The 24,735-nt window shown below is 40.0% G+C and overlaps 2 protein-coding genes across 10 annotated transcripts in view; both read left to right on the forward strand.

Moving 5' to 3' along the window:
- LOC132157976 (uncharacterized) overlaps positions 1 to 11,860 on the forward strand; it is a 220,972-nt gene extending 209,112 nt beyond the window's left edge. For both annotated transcript variants that reach the window (XM_059567219.1, XM_059567220.1), the window contains exon 6: positions 11,785 to 11,860. The gene's annotated coding sequence lies outside the window, so the exon portion shown is untranslated. The remainder of the gene's footprint in view (positions 1 to 11,784) is intronic.
- LOC132157975 (aryl hydrocarbon receptor nuclear translocator-like) lies at positions 681 to 21,345 on the forward strand. 8 transcript variants are annotated; one of them, XM_059567213.1, is made up of 21 exons: positions 682 to 1,007; positions 1,883 to 1,967; positions 4,105 to 4,143; positions 4,220 to 4,267; positions 5,676 to 5,883; positions 7,293 to 7,506; positions 7,572 to 7,677; positions 8,063 to 8,128; positions 8,207 to 8,292; positions 8,398 to 8,474; positions 10,015 to 10,149; positions 11,143 to 11,217; positions 12,267 to 12,418; positions 15,016 to 15,120; positions 15,290 to 15,359; positions 17,638 to 17,677; positions 17,940 to 18,027; positions 18,154 to 18,334; positions 18,619 to 18,802; positions 18,885 to 19,030; positions 19,877 to 21,345. In XM_059567213.1, exons 1-21 carry the CDS (start codon positions 989 to 991, stop codon positions 19,961 to 19,963), a joined length of 2,211 nt encoding a protein of 736 aa, XP_059423196.1. In that variant the 5' UTR covers positions 682 to 988; the 3' UTR covers positions 19,964 to 21,345. The 8 variants fall into 8 exon arrangements, with proteins under 8 accessions (XP_059423193.1, XP_059423196.1, XP_059423198.1 ...); XM_059567215.1 differs by having other exon boundaries at positions 7,575 to 7,677; XM_059567210.1 differs by having other exon boundaries at positions 681 to 1,007; positions 8,207 to 8,474.
- The last annotated feature ends 3,390 nt before the right edge of the window (positions 21,346 to 24,735 follow it).

Raw genomic sequence — 24,735 nt, forward strand, 5'->3', positions numbered from 1 at the left:
GTCACGTGATCCCCAAAGGCTACTTCGATAGGTTCAGCAAATAAAGGCCCACTTATGAAGTATGAGTGATCATTTTTACTTTTTAATGCAAGTTCTTGTATTATTTCGCACGTTTTATCGGTGCACGTAAAATCAAATAATGATGAATGAAAAGAAAATATGTAAATTTGCTCCCCCTCTTAATTATTATTCACATTCAACATTTTACATTAGCCAGGGGGTGAGGACGAGAAAAGAAACATACATAATTAAAATGAAATGTTTAATACATAAATAAATAAATAATATCATTATATTTCATGCTTATATATATATATATATATATTCACAGGGGATGCATACAACAGAAAGAAAAAAAATTAACAATAATTTGAATCAGATTGATGCAAAGCAATAAATAAATTTCAAATGGTTTGGTACCTTATTACAAAACCACATAAACATATACGTCTAACCAATCCAGTACTCTGGAATAACCTCAGGAAGATTATTTTATTGTCATTTAAGTCATTACTTTGAAATAATATTAACACAATAATAATCATAAAACAGGAAAAATAGCAACATTTAATAAAAACAATCAAATACGCGAAACTTCGAGCTGTAAGATGACTGTGTCTTCTGTGGCCGCAGAGTGGCGCGTCTGAGCCGCGCGGAGACTCTAGTTTCCTCCTCTGACGCGCTTCTGCTGCTGACTGAAAGATTACGGGCGCCATCTTGGATCGGGGAGTTTTTTTAACTGGAAAAGTCAAAGAACGGGAACAAAAAAAAAACAACAACTATAAAACATCGGCAAACCCTCCCGTTCGAAGCGGCGGCGAAAATGACACTCGCTTTGAAGTCATGACATCTGTTTTAGAGTACTTTTTCGAGACTCGGACGGAGTAAAACAACAACAGAAAGTGTGTAGCAGGGAGGCTCCTCTCGTCAGCTGGGGAAGTTGTTTTGTTTGTGTTAGCTCGTTTGCTAACTCCTTTACCTGTCGGACATGTCATCAGCCAATCCAGGTATCGTATAAAACCCGAATGCGTTCCCCTTGAATGTCTAATTTGTGTTGTTTTCGTTCATTATCAGCGGTTGTACTGGTTAGCTCGAGCAGCTGTTAGCCTAACTGTTGTGATTTAGCCTATAACAGAAACTCACGGAGTAGTTACGTTAACTACAAACTTGACGAACATATCCCGTCTGTCGTGAGAAAACGGGTTTGTTTTTATTAGTAAAGAGCAGCAGGAGCGGTGACAGTGTGATCTGACACTTGTGGAAGTGTGTGCTTCAGCTGGCATTCACACACAGGCCCTAAACAACACATGTGTGTCCCTGAAGAACTAAATCACCTTTAAAGTGGTCCAGATGAAGTTCTTAGCAATGCATAATGAAGATTAAGTTTTTATATATTTACAGTCGGAAATACACAATATATCTTCATGGAACATGATCTTTACATAATCTCCTAATGATTTTTGGCATAAAAGAAAAATGTATAATTATTATATTAGTATTATATTATTATGTATAATTTTGACCCATACAGTGTATTTTTGGCTATTGATATAAATATATCCCAGAGACTTAAGACTGCTTCTGTGCTCCAGGGACACTTATAATTGTATTTTTCTTTAGCCTAAAGACTATATATAAATATTTTGTGTAGTTATTGGTGTGTGTGTGTGTGTGTGTGTGTGTGTTTGGGGGTGTGTGTCTGTCTTTGTCTGTATATGTGTATGTCTGTCTGTGTGTGTGTGTGTGTGTGTGTGTGTGTGTTTGGGGGTGTGTGTCTGTCTTTGTGTGTGTGTGTGTGTGTGTGTCTGTGTCTGTCTTTCTGTGTGTCTGTGTGTGTGTCTGTGTGTCTGTGTGTTTGTGTGTGTGTGTGTGTGTGTTTCAGACATGCCAGAGTCGATGGCCACAGCAGCTGGATCTCATGCTAACAGTGCTGCCGTCGTGCCAAAGGCCAACAAACGACAAGCCACGTAAGTAATAATAACACATCTTGTGTATAAATCACTTCACATTTTAAAGAAAATCTTGAAAAGTGCTACAAAAAGAGTCATAATAATATAAAACAATTAATAAAAACCAGCTGCCAATGGAGACTACCACAGAAGTGTAAACATGAAACAGAAGTCTGAGCCGTCTACACCACAGATATATAACGCTAAGATCATTATTAAAGCACTTCTGGCAGGGTTCAGCTGATCTCAGCGAAAAGACAGCGCCGTTCTGTGCAGCTCAGAAGGACATCTATTGGGAGATGTGCAGACTGATTTTTCTATGAAGTAGGGCTGGGCGATATGGAGCAAAAATATATCTCGATATCTTTACAGGAAAAATAACCCCCCAGAACTACTGCAAAAACAAATATGCCAAATATTTCATGTTTAGGGCCCTATGAAATGTTTTATTTTTTTCTTCACCATATGTTTTATTGTTACCATATTGTATGTTTTAGCATGTCTAATTATTTAAATACATAAAACAACTTAATTTGTTAAATTTTGTAAAAATTAAAATAGCCTTATGTGAAATGTTTTTTACCCTCTGAAATTCTATGTGTATTTAAATTTTTCTGGTTATCACATGAAGGCATAAAACATTCATTTAATTTATCTTTTAATTATTGAAAATTAAGCAAACTTTATTTTTTGGTAAACAAAGGGGATTTACTATTAAAAATAAAAATGGAAGAAATGCGGTGTGATTATTTATTAAATTATGTTTGTTTCATTTTAATAGTAGTAGTAGTAGGCTATGTAGATTTCTGGCAAACACTTTTATTTTGACAGGTTACGTACCTTTACAGTTCTGTGTATGTGATACTACAGTCTATGATGCGATACATGACACTAATTTTACTTCCAATCAAACGGTCAGATGCTCATGAAGTGTCTCTCAGAGCAGTTCTGGAGATGTTCCTCATGTGTTCACGTCTTTATTTAGTGAGACGGCAGGCGCTGAAATCATCGCGAGCGTCACGCGCGCTTCCGTGTGTTTAATGAATGAAGATGCGCTTCTGTGCCGTTCATTAAAACAGATACACACAACATGCAGGATTCATATTTAAATAGACTTTTCCGGCTTATTATTTACAGATATTAGTCCATATCGTGATTTGATGTGAGTGCAATGACCTACTTTTGATTACTTCATTCAAAATTTGACAAATTCCGTGTAAATTCTGTTTTTATGACTGGATTCCACGATTCCCTCCGCGTTTTCTGCATCGCGGAAATCATAAGGCCCTACAGTAGACATCTGCTTGCTGTTCACCCTACGCCTTAAAACCGAAGTATGTCCATATAATGGAGCCAGTTGTCTGTTTTGATACTGGTTCTGCAGCCTCCGGGCTGGTTGAGGACGCCGCCATGTTCACTGAGACAACACGCGAGGGGAGGGGGAACAAAATCAAGGAGGCGGGGGGCGAGCACAGCACAGAGAAGACAAACAAGCAAAGTGGCGGAATCAGAATTAAAAACAATATAACGATATATACGATATGTCAAAATCCATAGTGTTTAAAAAATATCGCCCACCCCTGCTATGAAGTGTGATTACGAGGGCAGTGGTTTAGAAGACAGTACATATTAAGTAATATTATGAATGTGAGCACTTTCTTAAGTAAATGATGACACTAAACTTCTGTGAAATCGACATGTTGAACTCTGAACTGACTCGAGCAGAATAATGACTGTTTTGTCTCCAGTGGAGCTGCTTTATTGAGTTTGTTTCGATGAGATAAGTGAAGCATGTTGCAACATTAGTCATTCTACTGTTCATTATTGTGGAGCTGCTTTGAAACTGTCGGTGTTGTATAAAGTGCTAAAAATAAATGACTTGACTGAGCTCCAAAAAGTAAAAAAATCACCATAAATACTTGCACACGTTGTTCCTGAGCGAAGACTTGGAGATAATCGAGATGTAGTTTTCCAGACGCAGATTCCCAGGAAGGACGCTGGGTTTGGCCAGCAGAAGTGTGCTTGTTTGTGGAGAATCTGTCGGATTTGATCCGCTCTGTTTGTCCTGTCTCTCGAGTGGGAGGACAGTTACGGGAATCTTTGAGTCTTTGCCGTTGTGCAATATTCCTGACTAATGTGTTTCCCTGGTTTCCAGCTCGGACTATGACGACGACGAGGAAAGCAAATTGTTCAGGTGAGTCATGATGTGTGACCGGAGTGTGTGATCTGTGCCGAGCTGCCCGTCTCCTGACTGTGTTTTGTCTTCTCAGGTGTGATGATGATGGAGGCGGATCCAATGACAAGGAGAGGTTTGCCAGGTATGGACCGAGTCAGAGCTGGCTGCCATTGCCTACATGTGCTGGAGTCATTATGATATTCATAGCCAAACACTCTTCCTGTCAGCCTTTGTTTGGATGAACAGACCCAAACTCATGCTCATGATTCAGTCAAAGATGCTATATCAGCCCATGCTTTTTAAATGTATTTTTAAACAGTATCTCTGTCTGCCAAAGAAAATTTGACACTAAATCGAATGCTTAAACTTGTTATCCCCAAGAGGATTACTGGATGCCACTCTGAATTAAACATTAAATATGAGTTCATGTGAGGATGAAAATGAGTTTACTGCTGTTTGAAACATTTAAGGCAAAACATTGTTGTTTTTTTCATGCACTGATCAGTTTTGAGAGCTATGTTGGTTTTATAACATCACTTCATTCAGACTAGTGGAAGCATGCAAAAAGATACATTTTATTACACTTTACACTTTTATTAATTTCTATTCCATGTATAGGTTTTACACAGCATCATATATATATATATATATGAAGAGTTAATTTGCAGAAACACATAACTCTGCTTTTAACTATTCTCAAAAATCATGTTTTTCATGTGCATTCCAATTTCTTTATTTATTGGTTAAAATTTATTTTTGTGGCTGTTTACAATATTTATGGAGCGAAATCAAATTTTTTCCAATAATTTTGACCCTGGCTTCATCCAGTTTTCCGATTTCTTTGCTGGAGATTTAAGCAAATGAATGCACATTTAATTCGATGATGCTTCGTTAAGTACTTAAAATGCAAAACCTTGTGTGTACTGTGATTAATCAGTGATTTTTGGTGTTCACATGTAGTGTCTTGCTTTAAGTCCCAGACATATTTCAAGCAAAGTCGTAGAACAAAAAGGTTAATTTTGAACAAAATCTGGCCTAAATGTTGTGGAGTGGGTTTCTGTGGGTTGAAAGAAACTCAAATCTCTGCACCAGTTGTTGGCACCTTTGACCCGCCATTGATGATTGAACTCTGAACAGACAGAAAAGAGCTGCTGGACATATTATGTATTGAAAACCGTACTCAATATCCACAGTGTAGTATGCAGTAATCCTGGTGTTTCATTCAGAAAGCAGCCAGCAGTCTGTCATTGTCTGACACTTTATTACACGTGTTTCTTTTGAGCGTTTCTTCTGTCCCTCTCTTCTTTTCTCAGGCCGTTTGAAGAGGCTTCTCTTTCAGCTCTCATGAGATTGTTCATACACATTTGTTTTGTCAGCGAGAGATGAGTGTCGTCTCATTTGACGAGCACATTGATGCAGTCTTTATTTGCTCATTCATCCATCTCTCTCTCTCCCTCCTCTCTCGTGACTGTGTCTCGACCTCTTCTCTGTCCCGGCTCTCTTCTCACATGACTGCATGCTCTGCCCATCTCATGCCCTCCTGACCGCAGGGAGAACCACAGCGAGATCGAGCGCAGGCGGAGGAACAAGATGACCGCTTACATCACAGAGCTGTCAGACATGGTGCCCACCTGCAGCGCTCTGGCACGCAAACCAGACAAGCTCACCATCCTGCGCATGGCAGTGTCACACATGAAGACGCTCCGAGGAAGCGGCGGCACTGATGCAGCACATAAACCCTCCTTCCTCACAGACCAGGTCAGATATCAACTGCACTCATTACAGAAACAGATTTATTCCTCGTTGCACATAAACCAGAGTCTAGATTCATCAAACATCATCAGGAGTGAAGTTCTTCCTCACTGTTATCTTCTCATTTTCTTACTAGAAATAGAAAATCTCTGATTATTTACTGACTCTCAAGTTGTTCCAAACATGTATGAGTTGTTGTTTTTTCTTCTGCTGAACTGAAAAGATGTTTTGAAGGGTGTTGGTAACAGCTGTCAGTCTCTATTGACTTCTGTAGTATGAAAACAATACCTTGGAAGTCAATTGGGAAACAGAAACTGTTTGGTTACCGACATTCTTCCTCTTATGTTCAGGAAATGTGAGTCAATTTTAGGCGAGCTGTCCTTCTAAGAAAATCAGAAGAAAAGTAAAAAATATTTTGTATTCCCAAAAACAGTTTGTAAGGAGGTCATCTTTCTTAAAATTGTTTTCAAAAAGACAAAACCTAAGAGGAATTCAAATTCTTAAATGAATCTTTAAAAAAAAAAAATCTATGCAAATAATTTCCTTAAGTCAAACTTGTATTACATCCTCAAAGGTAAGCTCTTTAATTTGCCATTTTATATATATATATTATATATATATATTTATTTATGGAAGGGCGCTTTTTATTTCACTTCTTTTGGACTGAAGTAATGCAACACCCGCCGACTGCAATGACTGCAATGATCAAAGACAATTTTAATATAAGTCTGATTATATTTGTCTGAAAGAAGAAAGTCGTATACACCTAGGGTGCCTCGGGGGGGAGTTTTCATTTTTGGGTGAACTAACCCTTTAATTTATACATTATGAATGAATGATGATGCTTTTATATGCCGTCAGCGTCACTGATTGTGCACGAGCCGCACGCAGCCCAAGATTGAATAGCTTAATCGACCATCGATAGCTTTAATCGATTGCATGTTTTATCGAATTTTAAATGTAGACATCCCTAATTTGCACAAATCCTTCGTGATACAACTTCAATTGAGTGTAAGTTTTTTTTTTTGTGTGTGTGTTTTAATCTTTGCAAATGACCTTTCTTAATAATGCGCTAGTTAGCAAGTTTCGTGGCTAAATGCTGGTGAAGTAAACGGTCTCATGAGAACGGCTGGTCACCCCACCGAAGAGAGGGGCGGGGTCAGCTGAGCTCATTAGCATTTAAAGAGACATGCACCGAAACGGCTCGCTGTGAACGGAGCTGTTTCTGATAAGGTAAAAAGGGTGTTGTTTTATGCTACCATTGAGAAATTTTAACCAAAGTTTGTTATAGACTTTTCATTAAGACCCTAAAGAATCATATCAACTTGTGGAAAATGTGCATCTGATGACCCCTTTAAAAATATAGTTGTGAATTTGAAGCAGGCATTTTAATGATTCTCTCTCTGTCTCTGCAGGAGCTGAAGCACCTGGTTCTGGAGGCGGCTGATGGGTTTCTGTTCGTGGTGTCGTGTGAAACCGGCCGTGTGGTTTATGTGTCAGACTCTGTCACACCGGTTCTGAACCAGGCTCAGTCGGATTGGCTCGGAGCGTCGCTGTACGACCAGCTTCATCCAGACGACACAGAGAAGCTCCGAGAGCAGCTCTCCACCAGCGAGAACAACAGCGGCGGTAAGAAACTACTCTTATCGCTTATCATCTCTTTCTGTTTAACTCATCTTCCTCTTTTCTGACAGTAGGCCGGATGTTGGACATGAAGACAGGCACGGTGAAGAAAGAGGGCGGGCAGGCCTCTGTGAGGATGAGTATGGGCACACGCCGCTCCTTCATCTGCAGGATGAGGTGAGGAACTGGAAGAACAGAGCAACAGAACCAAGTCCACCTTCAGCTTTACTTTCACGGTTCCCCAGTGGAGCAATGATCTTCCCAAGCCGCCTCCTTCATCTCTCAATCAGCATTGAATTGCATTGCATTATATGTTTTGATCATTTAAATCTCATCTTACTACCGATGTTTATATATTTTTATGTCAGTAAAGATCTCATTGATTTACATTACAGGCATCGAAGTTTCATCTTACTTTTTGTCCATGTAAATATCAGCATCTGCACCGAATTGCTTATTTTTGCTCAGTCTGGGTCCCTAGATAAATTTGGGCCAAGTCTTCAATTATGTTTGCAATTTAAACAATATGCTACATTATGTGGATTGTAATGTGTGTGTCCAGATGTGGAGTGTGTCCCGTAGAGCCGGTGTCCATGAACAGACTCAACTTCCTGAGAAGCAGAAACAGGTACAGCAGCGCTCTCTCTGTATAAACTTATCTCCATCTTTAAACAGACGCTGATGAAGACCGTCTCTCCTCCCGCAGGAATGGACTGGGTCCTCCTAAGGAGGGCGAGCCGCAGTATGCGGTCGTGCACTGCACAGGCTTCATCAAGTCCTGGCCTCCTGCAGGTAGCAGAGGAAGTGTCTATTGTTCAGAGAGAGCGGAGCTGAACTCCCCGCTGTCCAGTCAGAGCGCAACTGAGACGCATACTGTCCCTTTATCTTCTCTCTCAGGAGTGAGTCTTTCTGAAGAGGAGCCCGATAACAATCAGGGAAATCGTTTCTGTCTAGTCGCCATTGGAAGGCTTCAGGTACTTTTCCCCTTCCATTTTATTTCACTTTTCAGTGAACTAGATTAGTGTCCTATTCAAAGGAATAGTTTGCACAATTCTGTTATCATTTATTCTAAAAGGGCAAGTTCTCTCAATCGTCGTGTTGCATTGAATTGTTTTGATCACTTAAATATCATCTTACTAAGACATTAATGGAAGATATGGAGTGACGTATTTATATATTTTTGCAACAAAATTTTCCTCTTTTTGTGCCTCTGAATGAAAAATGAGCTGGTTTTTCATCAATATTTTCACTATATTTCATTCTATATAAGCCTTACAGATCAAATATGAAACTCAGCAAAAAACACGAAATGCTCAGTTTTTCTTTTAAAGGTTCAATAAACTGTTCCAGTTTTCTTTCAGTCATTCCAAATCTGTATGACTTTTGCTCATCTTTGAAACACAGCTGAAGATACTTTTGATGAAACATGAGAGATTTCTGTCTCTCCCAGTGTTGTCACGGTACCAAAATTTCAGTATTCGGTACCGATACCAGTGAAAATCCACGGTTCTCGATACCAATTTCGGTACCAAACAAAACAAAAAATATGCTAATTAAAAAAAAAACCTTTTTAGCACTAAAATTAAAACCAATGCCATTCTTTATACTTATTTACAATTGTGTTTAAAGTTTTTCTACAAGTTATATAATTATGAAAAACAGTAAACAAGTTTCACCCAAATTTAATGTCTTTTAATTTATGAAATTTAAACACATTTTATTTCTGGTAAAGGGATTTTCTATTAAAATTAAAACATGGAAGAAATATTGTGATTTATTTCTTTAAAAAATAATAATAGTAATATTTCTAACACTATGCCTTTATGTAAAAATTAACCTCGGTACTACCGGTACTTAAAGAAACCTGGTACCGTCACATTTAAAAAATTTTAGTACCGACTTGGTACCGAAGTACCGGGTCTTTTGACAACACTAGTCTCTCCATTGAAAGTCCATTCCACCACAACTTTGACCATTTGAAAAATTCATAGAGAGATTGTAAATGTAATCCATATTAATCAAGCCGTATAATCCAAGTGTCCTGAAGAGACCTGATTGCTTTATAGGGTAAACAGATTGAATTTACATTTACATATAATTGACATTTACTTTATTTACATATAAACGCTTATCAATGCACATTCACAGAGCTCATCAAATAGGATTTGGTTGACGAAAGCTCACTTGTGCTTGTTTATCACGTGAGAACCAGTGAGGTTAGTTCTCATGTGTATAAATCAGATCTGTTCATCATATAAAGTGATTGTGTCTCCTTGTGCCTGGACTGAACCTCTCAATCCATATGGATCACTTTATATTGTTTTTATGAACTTAATGAATCCTAAAAGTTTTGGTTGTGTAGACTTCTATAGGGGAAGAGAGCTCTCTCATGTGAGTTTCAGAAATGAACCACAGTCATACAGGAATGGAACAGCATGTTTAGAGTGTATAAAGGATGACTGAATGTTCTTTTTTGGGTGAACTGTCTCTTTAAGATCCTCTGTTGTCATGCAGGTCACATGTTCCCCAAGCGACACAAACATAAATAACATCAGCGTTCCAGTGGAATTTATTTCCCGCCACAACTGTCAGGGTCTCTACACCTTTGTGGATCACCGTTGTCAGGCGATGATTGGCTACCAGCCTCAGGTAGGCCTCAAACACCCGAGTCAGGCTGGATCTCAGACTTAAGGAAGTCATTTCTGAAGAGCAGGATGTTAAGTTGACTCTGCATTAGTTGATTATAGCCGATAACCTTCACTGTCTTTCATAATGATGCAGCAATATTTGGTTTCGGCCTGTATTATATGTGTCACTTTGGGATGTAAGTCGCAGCAGGTTTCGTATCTTTATTAGGGCTGCCCTCTTATAGTCGAGTTTCTGGTCATACAGACTCTGCGGACTGTAAAGACTCTGTTTATTTGTGTGCACTCACAATAACAACAAAACTTTGCGCTTTTGTAAAGTAAAGAAAGCAAACAGGATGTGCTTTCTGCCATCTCGGTCTCTGAACTTGAGTGCAAAACTCTGAAACTCTGTGTATAGCTACTTGCCTTAAAGATGTGTATATTATGTAATCCGTATGAAACATGCATACAGACGCATCACTACTAATGAGATGTCGAGTCAGTGTCACCGACTTCAACAAAGAAAGCACTAGTTTATCAATACATTATTAAAATGTTAATGCAGCCTCCTTACTGTTTTTCCCTTACACATTCAGAATTATTACTTCTGCGGTGCAGTGTGCCAAGCTTTATATGTGTGCTCTAGCATTTATTAGAGTATTTAGGCAATTAAAGGCTCATTATAACGATTTAAATGGTTTATTAATAAATGTGTGATTAGTTGACTTGTGCTTAAAATGAAAGACTACTAGTCTTTAGTCGAGGGCCGGCCTAATCTGTATATATTTTTATTATCGATTGTTTTTAATGCAGTCACCGTTTGTATGTTTATATGAATATTTTATATGATTTAAATTGATTAGTTTAATTGGTCATTCAAAAAAAATATATATATATATGTGTGTGTTTTTTTTGGTTGAATTTTTCTCAGTTAAATTAAAACGTAGCTCTTTATATTTGGGTGCATCGCTAGTCTTGCAGTGTTCTCCATCTTTTGTGTTGTTGTGTGACACAGGAGTTACTGGGGAAGAACGTTCTGGAGTTTGCTCATCCAGAAGAGCAGGGCTTACTGCGAGACAGCTTTCAGCAGGTGTGTATCTGCTTTTACATCACACCGTTACTAAAGTTATTGTAAGAAAAATTGTATTTTATAAAATTTTATGTAGCACCCATGAATAGAAATAATCATTTTGGGTCTTTTTGCGGTTATAAAATGACAGCAGTAACAGTGTTTAATACATTTAAACGTAGCAGTTTTCAGAGTAAGGTGGTAGCGAGCTCTGGCTCAGTGCAGCGGCTCAAAAGTGCTCGTCAGTATCAAAATGTTTTAGCCAATCAAATCATAGAAGCTGTGAGCTGAGGTAAGAGGTTTATATGTTCAGTATTTCATACTGTTTACAAAAACATGTTTCAGGGATCCAAACTACTACAGGTCTTTTAGAATTTCTCAGATTTTAATGCCATTTACACGATTTGCCATGTAAACCTAGCCGTAAGACTTTCAAGTGTCTAAGAAAAATGTGTCCGAAAACTGTAAAAATATAATTCTCAAACTTCCTCTAGAGCATTGTAGATCTGAAGACTTTCGCTTTCATGTGCCATGATTAGGAAAGCTCTGTTTTACTATTAAAGATGTTTTAATGGTTTACAGTTAAAGTGTAATGTATTTCTGTGATGCTCCGCTGTATTTTCAGCATCATTCCTCCAGTCTTCAGTGTCACATGATCTTCAGAAATCAGAATAATATGATGATCTGCTGCTTAATTATTTTCAATTATTATTTGTCCTCAGTTATTCAAAATGGTTCTTATTATTAATACTTAAAAATTGAATATATATATAATTTGTTATAAGTATAGCTTTACTGTCACTTCAGTCAGTTGAATGCAACCTTGTTGAATAAAAGTATTGTTATTATTATAATTATTTAAACCTTACTCCAGACTGAATGGCGAAGCATCACATTTTCCACAACAATATTATTATTATTTACAAATTGCCATATACACCAGGACAGACACATTCTAATGGAAAGAAGTATGAAGGGCCACTTTTATCCCCAGTCCACCCTGTGGATGTAGATCTGGGACTGTTGTTCTGATGACCGTGTGATGAAATGACCTCTGACCCCTGGTGCAGGTGGTGAAACTGCGAGGTCAGGTGCTCTCGGTGATGTTCCGCTTCCGCTCTAAATCCCACGAGTGGATCTGGATGAGGACCAGCTCGTTCACCTTCCAGAACCCTTTCTCTGAGGAGATCGAGTACATCATCTGCACCAACGCCAATGTCAAGTTAGTACTGAGATGCATCACAAGATCACAGACTGACTTCACAGCAAAAGATGTTTGCTTTTAGTGCAAGTTATCTAGTGTAAGTTACATAGTGACTTCAGTATTGAAAGACCTTCGGGGCCACTGTTTAATACTCTCAGATTGTTATACTCTCAATGACTTTATGATCAAAGGTTCATTCCTGTGGAGGTAATCAGATGTCTGAAGGCATGTATGTCACGGAAATGTGTGGGACTTATTTCACCCCAGAATATGAATAAGAAGAGGAAATAATATAGAAAAGAAGACTAATATGTAAATTAAGAAGCTTATAATTGTTTTATGTATTGTGAAATATAACATTTCATGACAATTTATCATATCTAGCTCCTCCCTGATTCTCTTTAGTGTAAATGCATAAATTTAATTTAATTAAATTTATTTGATCAAAAATACAGTAAAAACAGTAATATTGTGAAATATTATTACAATTTACAATAGTGGTTTTCTGTGTGAATCTGTGTTAAAGTGTAATTTATTTCTGCGATGCTCCGCTGTATTTTCAGCATCATTCCTCCAGTCTTCAGTGTCACGTGATCTTCAGAAATCAGTCTAAATTAAAATTTAATTTAATTTATGCATTTAGCAGACGCTTTTATCCAAAGCGACTTACAGTGCATTCAGGCTATCAGTTTTTACCTATCACGTGTTCCCGGGGAATCGAGCCCCCTACCTTGCGCTTGATAGTGCAATGCTCTACCAACTGAGCTACAGGAACACTAATATGATGATTTACTGCTCACTGATTATCATCATATATTTTAGCATTCTTTAATAGAAAGTAAAAAAAAAAAACATTTATTTGAAATAGAAATCATTTGGTACATTATAAATGTCTTTTACTGTCACTTTTGATCAATTTGATGTAGGGCTGAGACGATTATAATCGTGATTAATCACATCCAAAATAAACGTTTGTATTTACATAATAAATGTGTGTGTACTGTGTATAATTATTTTGTATTTTTAAAAACACATACGTGCATGTATATATTTAAGGAAAAATTGTTATTTACATATAAAATATTTATATTTATAATTATATATAATTATACACCATGAAAGTACACACACATTTATTATGTAAATACAAACTTTTATTTTGGATGCGATTAATCATGATTAAAATCGTCTCAGCCCTAATTTAATGCATCCTTGATGGACAAAGTATTAATTTATTTCAAAAACAAAAAAGGTTACTGATTCCAGACTTGTGTCTGTGTAAAGTCATTGCATCACTGAGAACTACATAAAAACGTAATAATGATGAGACTTAGGGGTGTAACGGTACGTGTATTCGTACCGGACCGTTTCGGTACAGGGCTTTCGGTACGGTGCACGTGTGTACCGAATGCAATATTTTGTGTGCGGAATGATAGGTACATTTTCGTGTTTCCAAACGAACATATTAAGTGGCAGAAGTCTCCGCGTTCAGCGCAAATCCCGCCCTGCAGCTGATTCTAAGGCCGGTGACACACTGCTGCGTGGCGTGAGCGTGGCGTTTCTGCTCCGTGTCAGTCGCGTGACGGCTACTTTGCGTTTTCTGTGTCTTTACACACCAGAATCGTGCCTGACGCGGCGCTGGCGCGCTGCTGCTACTGTAGGTGACAAAGAGGGAGACCGCCGACAGACCAGGATCTTGCCTTCACTACAACAATATCTATACTTCATGTTGAGCATAAATATAAAGCATACTGATAAAGGACACCGTCAACAGTATTGACGGCAAAATAGACTATGTTTGACAGGTGCAATATGCCAGTGTGTCACCGGCCTAAGGTTTTCAAAAGGCATCACGCGAGTGTGAACATCACTACAACTAGGAGAAAAATGATTATAATTCAGACGCAGCTCCCGTCGCATTTAAACAGACCTTTGCTCTTAATTACGATCGGTCCAACGCAATAACGAAATCTGAGCAGGTCTAAGAACTGAAACTGTTGATGCTGCACTTTACACTTTGGAAAAGTTATATATATTTTTTAAATATGAGCAGGCCTACAAGCTGGGATTGGTAATGCTCTACTGTAATCATAGTTATTTATTTATATTTTTCATTATATTTTATTATATGATATTGGTTTGAGACTGAGAGTATTGTATTTAGTGGAGAACTTTGCAGCAGTATTTTATTTCTTATTCTTTTTTTATTTTATATATATTTTATTAAAAAGTATTTAAAAAATAAACAAATTGTTAAAAAATAGTTTATAGAAATAAACAACCTGCAGTTTAATGTTTGCATTTCTTTCCCTTACTGTACTGAAAATGAACCGAACCGTGACTTTAAAACCGAGGTACGTACCGAACCGTGATTTTTGTGTACTGTTACACCCCTAATGAGACTATAAGTAAAATTTGCAGAATTGTCCTGAAAATCCAAAATTGACACCATTCAAAATATCCAAATGTTGTCATGACATAATATGATGTTGGTTTCTGTTTGATTTTTGGGGTCAGTTTAGTGTTTAGAGGCGTGTGTGTCTGAGAGGGTGAGCGTGTTGATTCAGTTTAATCTGACCGTTTCTCTCCACCGATCCCTTGCGTCTGTGTGACAGTCGAGGGAAGAATCAGGACTCCCTGTCCCCCCTGTCCTCCCCTTCAGTGGGGCAGAGCAGTCCCCACTGCCCCTCCACCCCCAGCCCAGGCCAGGTCACAGCCAGGTGAGAGCAGACAGTGTCTCTCGGGTGCTGCTGCTGTCGCTCAGTTGGTGGTGGGTTCACCGCATGCTCTCTTCCTGTAGGAAGCTGTAGGTTATTGGTTGTTGGTGGTGGGTCTGAGGGTCTGGTCTGTAGGGCGGCGCTCACATCAGTGTGGTTTGCTCTTCTGCAGGCAGATGCAGCAGCAGGCCGAGTTAGACGAGGGGATGGGACGAGACGCCAGTCAGCTCGCTCTCGCTCAGGTGAACACACACTTCCTCTCTACACCAGTAGTGTTCATGTTTAGTTATATAACACTATTAAAACAACACGTTGACCAATGTGCTTTACATCATCTCAATATAAAATAAAATAAACAAAGAAAACATCATCTAAAACAGCAATCATAAAAATACTAAAATTATGAACCAGAAGAATACAAATATGTCTTTAGATGTACTTTAAAAACGTGTACAGAGTAAGGGTGTGCACGGATAGTCGAACATTCGAATATTCGTTCTGCTCTAATTATTCGATAAATAAAAATGATATTCGAATTTCGCTATATTTTTGCTTGCCATAAAAAATTAATTAAAAAAAGTCCACCATAAAACCTAATTCGGTCACTTTCTGTGATTCTCCACGGCATATTTGAAGATATGTGCAAGCAAAAAAATAATTAATGAATGAATAAGAACTGCGGTCTTCTACAGTTCTTCAAATATGCCGTGGAGAATCACAGAAAGTGACCGAATTCAAGAACACTGTTGCAGAATCTCTCAAGCAACGAATAAACACCGCTAACTTGGAGAATGCAGTGAAAACTCCTCTTCTCGCGTCTGCCCTAGACCCTCGGCACAAACATCTCCGGTTTCTCGATGAAAACATGAGAGAAGTAAGAAAAAAAACACTTTTTGAACATTATCAGAACATTTTCCTTGATGCGAGTGGTGCGTCACCAACGATGAAGAAGATGCAATGCCCACTCGTCGGAAAAGGCTGAGCCAGTTCTTCAGTGATGATTACAGAGAGTCCAGCCGAGACGAGTGGGAACAGTTCTTGCTGGAGCCATGTATTCCACCAGATGAGGATCTCATTCAGTGGTGAAACGAAAACACGAAGCGCTTCACAAAACTTAATTACTTAGCACACCGTTATTTGTGAGTCCCGCCAACGTCTGTGCCGTCAGAGCGCGTTTTCTCCGCGGCCGGCCTTAGTGTTAACAGACTAAGGAGCCGACTTTCCCCCGATCATGTTTACACGCCTGTGTTTCTTAACAAGAACATGTAAAACAATAGAAAAAAAGATTTGCTGACAGTTTCAAAGTTAAGCTACGTTCTACAATAGCCTAATTGCTGCAGGCTGCTTTACGTTTTTTCTTTGTTCACTTTTTTTTTTTTGCTTTTAATCTGTACTTTTGTTTGTTTGCACGCATTGTTAAAGGTTTTCAGCTACAAAACACGATGTGTAATGTTCAAGCTTATTGTGTGTAAAAAATGACGGAAACAATAAATGTTGCTGAAAAATAACGTCTGTCTCATTAAACTTAATTTAAATAAACGAATATTTGTTTTTTGTGAGCTCAAATATTCGAATGTGATATTTGCCGAAAACGCCCATCCCTAGTACAGAGTCAGCGTCCCTGACATGTTAGAAAGTGAAGTGACATTCAGCCAAGTATGGTGACCCATACTCAGAATTTGTGCTCTGCATTTAACCCATCCGAAATGCACACACACAGAGCAGTGAACACACACACACTGTGAGCACACACCCGGAGCAGTGGGCAGCCATTTATGCTGCGGCACCCGGGGAGCAGTTGGGGGTTCGATGCCTTGCTCAAGGGCACCTAAGTTGTGGTATTGAAGGTGGAGAGAGAACTGTACATGCACTCCCCCCACCCACAATTCCTGCCGGCCCGGGACTCGAACTCACAACCTTTCGATTGGGAGTCCGACTCTCTAACCATTAGGCCACGACTTCCCCATAGGTAAGCTATTCCATAGACTTGGCGCCACTTTCTGACTCAAAGGGTTAGTTTACCCAAAAATAAAAAATTAGCCACCCTCGGGGAGTATGAATTTCTTCTTTCAGACGAATCCAATCAGAGTTATATTAAAATCACTGCAGTGCAAAAATCTTGAGGGTGAATAAAACAGGTTTTTGGGTGAACTAACCCTTTTGAACCAGAAAGTGGCGCCAAGTCTGTGGTTTTTCAAAATCTACTGTTTTAATTTAAAAAGAAGAAAATGTGAGAATTGATCATGTATTTGAGCTGGATCGCTGCCATCTGAAAATGAGAAAAAATAACATGACTTAACAAATAATATCAGTCAAAAATGAGTTAACTGATAACAAACCATTAATTGTGATGTGAAGTGTTTCTGATGTCCCCCTTTAATGATTAAAACTCATTTTCCCATGAGGTTTGTTCAGCACAAATGAGCTGTGTTGAGATTTGAGATGAACCTGTTGACATGCTGAATGAGTGACCACCTAATGTTGACTGTCTGTCTGTGTCTGTGTTTGTGTTTGTGTCAGGCTCCGCTGCAGACTGGGAGTGTAGTCAGTCCGGATCACAGTAAGACTCCCTACTATCAAACTATTTTTTCCCATATTATCAGATTTTGATATTTATCACAATATTTATTAATAGAATTAATGAGTGTGTGTAGTAGATGAACTGTGCTGCTGATTCATGCAGACACAAACACACATTAGATCATCGGATAAATGTAAAAAATTACCAAAAAATGTATTGTTGATACCATTGACTTCTTTTTTTATTGTGATCTATCACTAATTTACAGTCCCAGTGATTGACAGGTGTCCGTCTCTCTCAGACTCTAAGGCCGTGTCCTCCAGCGGACAGCAGCTCTACCCTCCAGCTGCATCTTTCCCCAGCTCTGCTCGTCACAGTGATCCCTTCAGGTGCAACTCACGCACACACACACACACACACTCACTCACACACACTCACATGCATGCACACACACTTTTGGCTTTAGCTGTAAGTTGTTTTGGCCTGACCTGACTCGTGCTGTGGACTGGTCTCAGGTCAGCTGGGATGGCTCAGCAGATGGCTCCTCACTCGGCGGGTCAGATGCTTGCACAGATGTCCTGTCAGAGCACACCGTCTGGAGTCAGCGGCAGCAGCAACAGCCCCATTCAGCCCCAGACGGGTCCCACAGCGCCTCCTGGAGTCTGGTCTGCTGCACAACAGCCCTTCAACACACAGGTACACACTTAAAATACGGAGGGAGAGTGATTACACCTGACCAGCAGTCAGACACAGAAGGCAGAAGATTTATGATTATTATCACACTACTGTTCAGATGTTTGTGGTCTGTAAGGATGATGTTTGGTCAATGCAGTGGGTAGCCAGGTGAGACACAGGACCCATGACCCATCGAAAATATCATGTTATCAATATATGTTAATTATTCCATAATTTTGTATTGTGTACAACTGATTATTTCACAATAAAGAATGTTTTTTGTTGTAAGTGCTCTCTTTGTCCAGCAGATGGCAGGTCAGGTTGGGAAGAGTCAGTCTCCTCAGTTCAACATGGGAGGTTTCAGCTCCGCCCCTACATCCTCCACTTCCTCTTCCTTTGGCCAGATGGGCGGGGCTTCTGCTTCAATGGCCAACACATCCAGTTACCAACAAATAAACAGTCACAGCAACCCTTCAACTAATGGATTCGGTAAGTATTTTAAAGAATGTTTTCAATAGAGAGCAGGTTTTCCTGTTCCGGTGCTCAGGTCTGCTCTTGCTCTTTGGTTCAGGTGACATGAATCAGATGGGAGCGCAGTTCAGCTCCAGGCCAGCAGGGGGAGTGTCAGGGTGGCAGCAGTGGCAAACTCAGCCACACACACAGAGCACTGCAGACACACACCAGCAGCCTCGAAACAACCAGCCAGAGATGTTTCAGGTGAGTGGAGACGACACAACAGTCATGCTTGTCTTTCAAGCCAACTAAAAAATGATGATGAGTTAGTTTCTTCATCAGGTTTGGAGAAATGTAGCACTGCATCAGTGTCTCATCAATGGATGCTCTGCAGTGAATGGGTGCCGTCAGAATGAGAGTCCAAACAGCTGATAAAAACATCACAATAATCCACAGCACTCCAGTCCATCAGTGAACATCTGGAGAAGAAAAAAGATGAAACAAATCCAGCATTAAGACGTTTTTAACTCAAATACATAAGTCTATAATCCATAATAACACTTCCTCCAGTGAAAATGTGTTGTGGCCTGAATCAGGAGAGAAATCTGCACAGATCAAGCAGCGTTTAAACAGCTCTAAACAAATATGTGTCTGGATTTCCATGTGAGAGACGACAGGAAATTGACTTTTTCACTGGAGGAAATGCTATTATAGATTATAGATTCTGTGTATTTGAGTTAAAAACGTCTTAATGCTGGATTTGTTTAATCTTTTGTCTTCTCCTGATGTTCACTGATGGACTGGAGTGCTGTGGATTATTGTGATGTTTTTATCATACTCTCATTCTGACGGCACCCATTCACTGCAGAGCATCCGTTAATGAGACACTGATGCAGTGCTATATTTCTACAATCCTGATGAAGAAACAAACTCATCCTGAATGGCTTGAGAGTGAGAACATTTTCTGCTAATCTTCAGTTTTGGGTGACCTATTCCTTTAAAGGAGTATAAATTCTGTCATCATGTGCGTATGATCCTCTGTGGCGCAAACGTTGACTGAATTGTGGTTCTTTATGGTTTATTCCCTCCCTCTCTCGTTCTCTTCTTCAGGATGTGATCTCCATGTTGGATCAAACCGGCAGCTTCAGCAACGATGATTTCGCCGAGATGCCCATGTTTCCTCCTTTCCCCGAGTAGTGATCCCGCTTCTGGTCACTTCCTTTACTTCCTGTTGCTCTCTGACGTGCCATTTCTTACTCTCTTCACCAAATCGATGACAGAGCTGAGGCACAGAGGGGTCTGAAAAAGAGTGAGACTGATGCATTGTGAGAATGGAAGTTATAAGCCATAATGTGAGGATCCAGACAGACAGACAGACGTCTCTGAAATGTGTTCACTTTAAAATCATGCACACTTCGAGCACAAGCGTACACACACATGCTTTGATTTATGAGATGGCCACACACACACACACACACGGTCTCTGACTGTGATTGTGTACTGATTGCACTGCTTTTGACCCAATGATGAAATGTGTGAGAACTGACTTCTTGAGTCTGGCCTCAGAAAGCTGCTGTGAACGTGTCCATCAGGTTTATTGTTACGCAGAAGCTGCAGCTTGATTTCATTCTTTGTTATTGAAGAATTGACTCCATTTCCATTCATAACTTGTCATTTGAATCGAATTGATTGTAATAACTGAACTGGCTCAACAGGATGTTGAATTTGATAGACAGGAAGAGGAATTCCAAATATTTCTGAATTGTAATTTTTCATTTTAAATAATCATCTAATGTAATTCATACTTGTTAATGTTTTTAAAAACTACTTTGAAATTTAGTTATTTTACAGTGTCCTTATTAAACATTATCACATGTTCTTACTGTAGTAAATTATGCATAATAGCATGCAGTTAACCTCGAAAAGACCCTAACATTAACTCCTAATTATAATTTTTCAGTACGTAAATGTATTTACACTGTAAGGACTGCTTCCTTCATCTGTTCTGCATCCTGTTTGCTACCTCAGGTCAAATTCAGATGTGTAATATTAAGGCTTGGGATAATGTTGGTGCAGTAATCAATCAATAACGAGCAGGATCTGTGTACCTCAAAGCCATTTTTGTCACTATGATAATTATTGTTATCATAATGTTTTGTTGTAATATATATAAGAAATAACCTTTAATGCTTTATCTGGGCTGTTTTCCGTCGGACTTAATCTCTTCGTGTGTTCATTTGGAAATCGATATTCTTAATTAGTCTTGTACAGAGAATATTCCTCAGCTGTTTTTGGCGGGGTTTTCTTTAGATCGAAAGCTTTTTAATGAAATGTTTGATGTGTGCTTTTGGATATGGGTGTGTCTGCGTCTTTTTTCAGTATTTCTGTGCATTAAATCGAGTTCGTGTCACTTTTTTCTTTGGATATGAAAGGGTCAGTGCTCTGTTTTTTCTTCTGTGTTTTCACAGTTTTGAACTGCAGTTTGTGTACAACCTAGAAAAATAAATGTATATGTATGTAAATGAAATATAAAAAATACTATCTGAGTTTTTTTTATTAAATTCCTGCTGTCAAAAAAATCTTTGTTGGGACCTTTATTTGAACTGATTAATACTGTATATCCAGTGAACTGTACATCACCTGTCAGTTAGCCACGTCATAATCCATAATAACAAAAGTCAAATGGAATTGAATTTTTAAAGTGGTCGTATGATGTGATTTCAAGTTTCCCTTTATCTTTGGAGTGTTACAAGCTCTTGGTGCATGAAGTTGCAAAGACTAAAGTCTCAAACCCAAAGTGATTTTCTTTAACAAAGTTATGAGTCAATCAAACCCTCCTAAAACGTCTCGTTCTAACACGCCCCCACATCTCTAGATCATGATGTGGGAAGATTTGAATAATGCCGCCCAAATATTCATGCAAAGAAAGAAGTCATGACTTTGTTTCTCACTGTAGTATTGTTGCTGCCAATCAGAGCACACCTCGCTTTTCAGAACGATGAGCTTTGTAAAAATCAACCTGTTTCAGAAAGGCGGGGCATAGAGGAGAAACATTGTTTTTGTTTTTTTTTAACCTTAAACCGGTTAAACACGAATACTTTAAATGTACATTTTATCAAGGGTTTGTGTTCAGTAGTTTTTATTATATATATCAATAAAAAATTGGTAGCACTTTATTTTACAGTCCTGTTCCTCATGTACATACTATGTACTTATTATAGTAATTACAATAACTATGTAATAACTAGGTACTACCCCTAAACCTAACCCTACCCCATGTAGTTACCTTGTATTACCAGAACTTTCTTAGATAAATACACTGTAAGTACACTAAAAGTACATGTTAGTACACGTACTGTAAAATAAAGTGCAACCAAATTTTTTATCACAAATAATCACATGATTGTCTGCAAACAAGCCATTTGTCACTGCCAGGACATTAATGTTTTTATAGAGAATGTTTTATAGTTTGTCATAGAAAAACAAGTTATACTCAAGAGTCCAGAGCCTCGATCATAACATTATAACAGGCATCTTTCTATTGGAGACCTGCAGGATCGTGGCACACATCGAAGCAGAGTGCGGTGCAGGACAACACTTGATGGGTGTGTAGAGACTTGTGTTTGCGGGATGAGGGAGAATGATTAGGGTGTAATTACACTAGGCAATCTTAACCCCCAAAGCCTGTTTGGTTTGACTAGTGTGATCACTCCGTTCAGCAGTCCTTGGCTCGGTTGGAAAAGGTGGACCAGAGCGAGTTATATATAGATCAGTGAGTGTGAGTGCTAACCACGCTGGAGCGCAGATCTTCTGATATCTGATAAAAGACATTTATAATGTTACAGACATTAAGCTATTCCTTGAACCGCAACCTTATCGTGGTGGAGGGGTTTGAGTACCCGAGTGATCCTAAGATCTATGTTGTCTGGGGCTATATGCCCCCGGTTGGGTCTCCCAAGGCAAACAGGTCCTAGATGACGGGTCAGACTAAGAGCAGTTCAGAATCCCTTATGAATTCTCAAAAAACAAGAACCGTGACGATGCCCGGCATGGCGCAGCCTCATGGGGCCTAGCCGGGCTTAACACAAAAAAGCAACGTGGGGCCAACCTCCTGTGGACCCACCATCTGCGGGAGGAATCGTAAGGGGCTGGTGCATTGTGGATCGGGCAACGTTCAAAGGCAGAGGCCCCGACAACTGGATCTCTGAACATGGAAACTGGCCTTAGGGACGTGGAATGTCACCTCACTGGCGGGGAAGGTGCCTGGGCTTGTGTGGGAGGTTGAGAGGTACTGACTGGAGATAGTCGGGCTCACCTCCACGCATAGCTTGGGTTCTGGAACCAAAGTTTCTCTGTGCCTTCGAGTCGGGGCTAGGTCTCTCACTGTCATTTGTGTTTACGGGCCGAATGGGAGTGTAGATTTCACCAGGCCTTCTTGGAGTCTCTAGGAAGGGTGCTGGAAAATGACCCAACCGGGGACTCTGTAGTTCTACTGGGGGACTTCAACGCTCACATGGGCAGCGACGGTGACACCTGGTGGGGCTTGATTGGGAGGGATGGCCCCCCTGATCTGAACCCGAGTGGTGTTCTGTTATTGGACTTCTGTGCAAGTCACAGTTTGTCCATAACGAACACTATGTTCAAGCATAAGGTTCAAGCATCAGTGCACGTGGCACCAGGACACCCTAGGCCAGAGGTTGATGATCGACTTTGTGGTCGTTTTGTCTGACCTCCGGCCGTATGTCTTGGACACTCGGGTAAAGAGAGGGGCGGAGCTGTCAACTGATCACCACCTGGTGGTGAGTTGGATCCGATGGCAGTGCGGGAAGCTGGACAGACTCGGCGGACCCAAACATATTGTGATAGTCTCTTGGGAACATTTGGCTGAGCCGCTTGTCAGAGAGATTTTCAACTCCCTGCTCCGGCAGAGCTTCGACCAGATTCCGACGGAGGCTGGAGACATTGAGTCTGAGTGGACCATGTTCTACAATGTTACAATGTGGTTTTCATCCTGGTCATGGAACACTGGACCAGCTTTATACCCTCAACAGGGTGCTGGAGGGTTCATGGGAGTTCACCAACTAATCCACATGTGTTTTGTGGATTTAGAGAAGGCATTTGACCATGTCCCTCGCAGCCTCCTGTCCTGTGGGGTGGGGACTCCGGGAGTATGGGGTCCAGGGCCCTCTGTTAAGGGCTGTATGACTGGAGCAGGAGCTTGGTTCGCATTGCCGGCAGTAAGTCAGACTTGTTCCTGGTGCATGTTGGACTCCAGCAGGGCTGCCCTTTATCACCGGTCCTGTTCATTATTTTTATGGACAGAATTTCTAGGCGCAACCAGGGGCCGGAGGGTGTCCGGTTTGGGGACCACATGATTTTGTCTCTGCTTTTAGCAGATGATGTTGACATGTTGGCTGCATCGTGCCAGGACCTTTAGTGTGCGTTGGGACAGTTTGCAGCTGAGTGTGAAGGGGCTGGGATGAGAATCAGCACCTCCAAGTCTGAGGCCATGGTTGTCAGCCAGAAAAGGGTGGCATGTCCCTTTAAGGTTGGTGTAAAGATCCTGCCTCAAGTGGAGGAATTCAAGTATCTTGGGGTCTTGTTCACGAGTGAGGGAAGGATGGAGCGGGAGATTGACAGGCAGATAGGTGCAGCTTCTGCAGTGATGCGGTCGATGTACCTGTCCGTCATGGTAAAGAAGGACAGATTTACCGGTCTATTTATGTTCCTAATCTCACCTATGTTCATGAGCTGTGGGACAAGAAAGGTCAAGATGCCGGATACAGGTGGTAGAAATTAGCAATGTAAAGACGCGTTTACGTGCGTCTGGAGGTCTTGTGGTGCGAATGAGGCGTTTAAAGCGGCACGGTAGACGCGAATACGCCTCATTCGCACGTCTAGTTCGCACAAATGACGCGAATTGAGAGTCTGGCGCAAATGGTGCTTTTGTGCATTTATGTGTTTGACGT

The sequence above is a fragment of the Carassius carassius genome, chromosome 15 (genome assembly GCF_963082965.1).
Source record: "Carassius carassius chromosome 15, fCarCar2.1, whole genome shotgun sequence".
In the NCBI taxonomy this organism is placed as follows: Eukaryota; Metazoa; Chordata; class Actinopteri; order Cypriniformes; family Cyprinidae; genus Carassius; species Carassius carassius.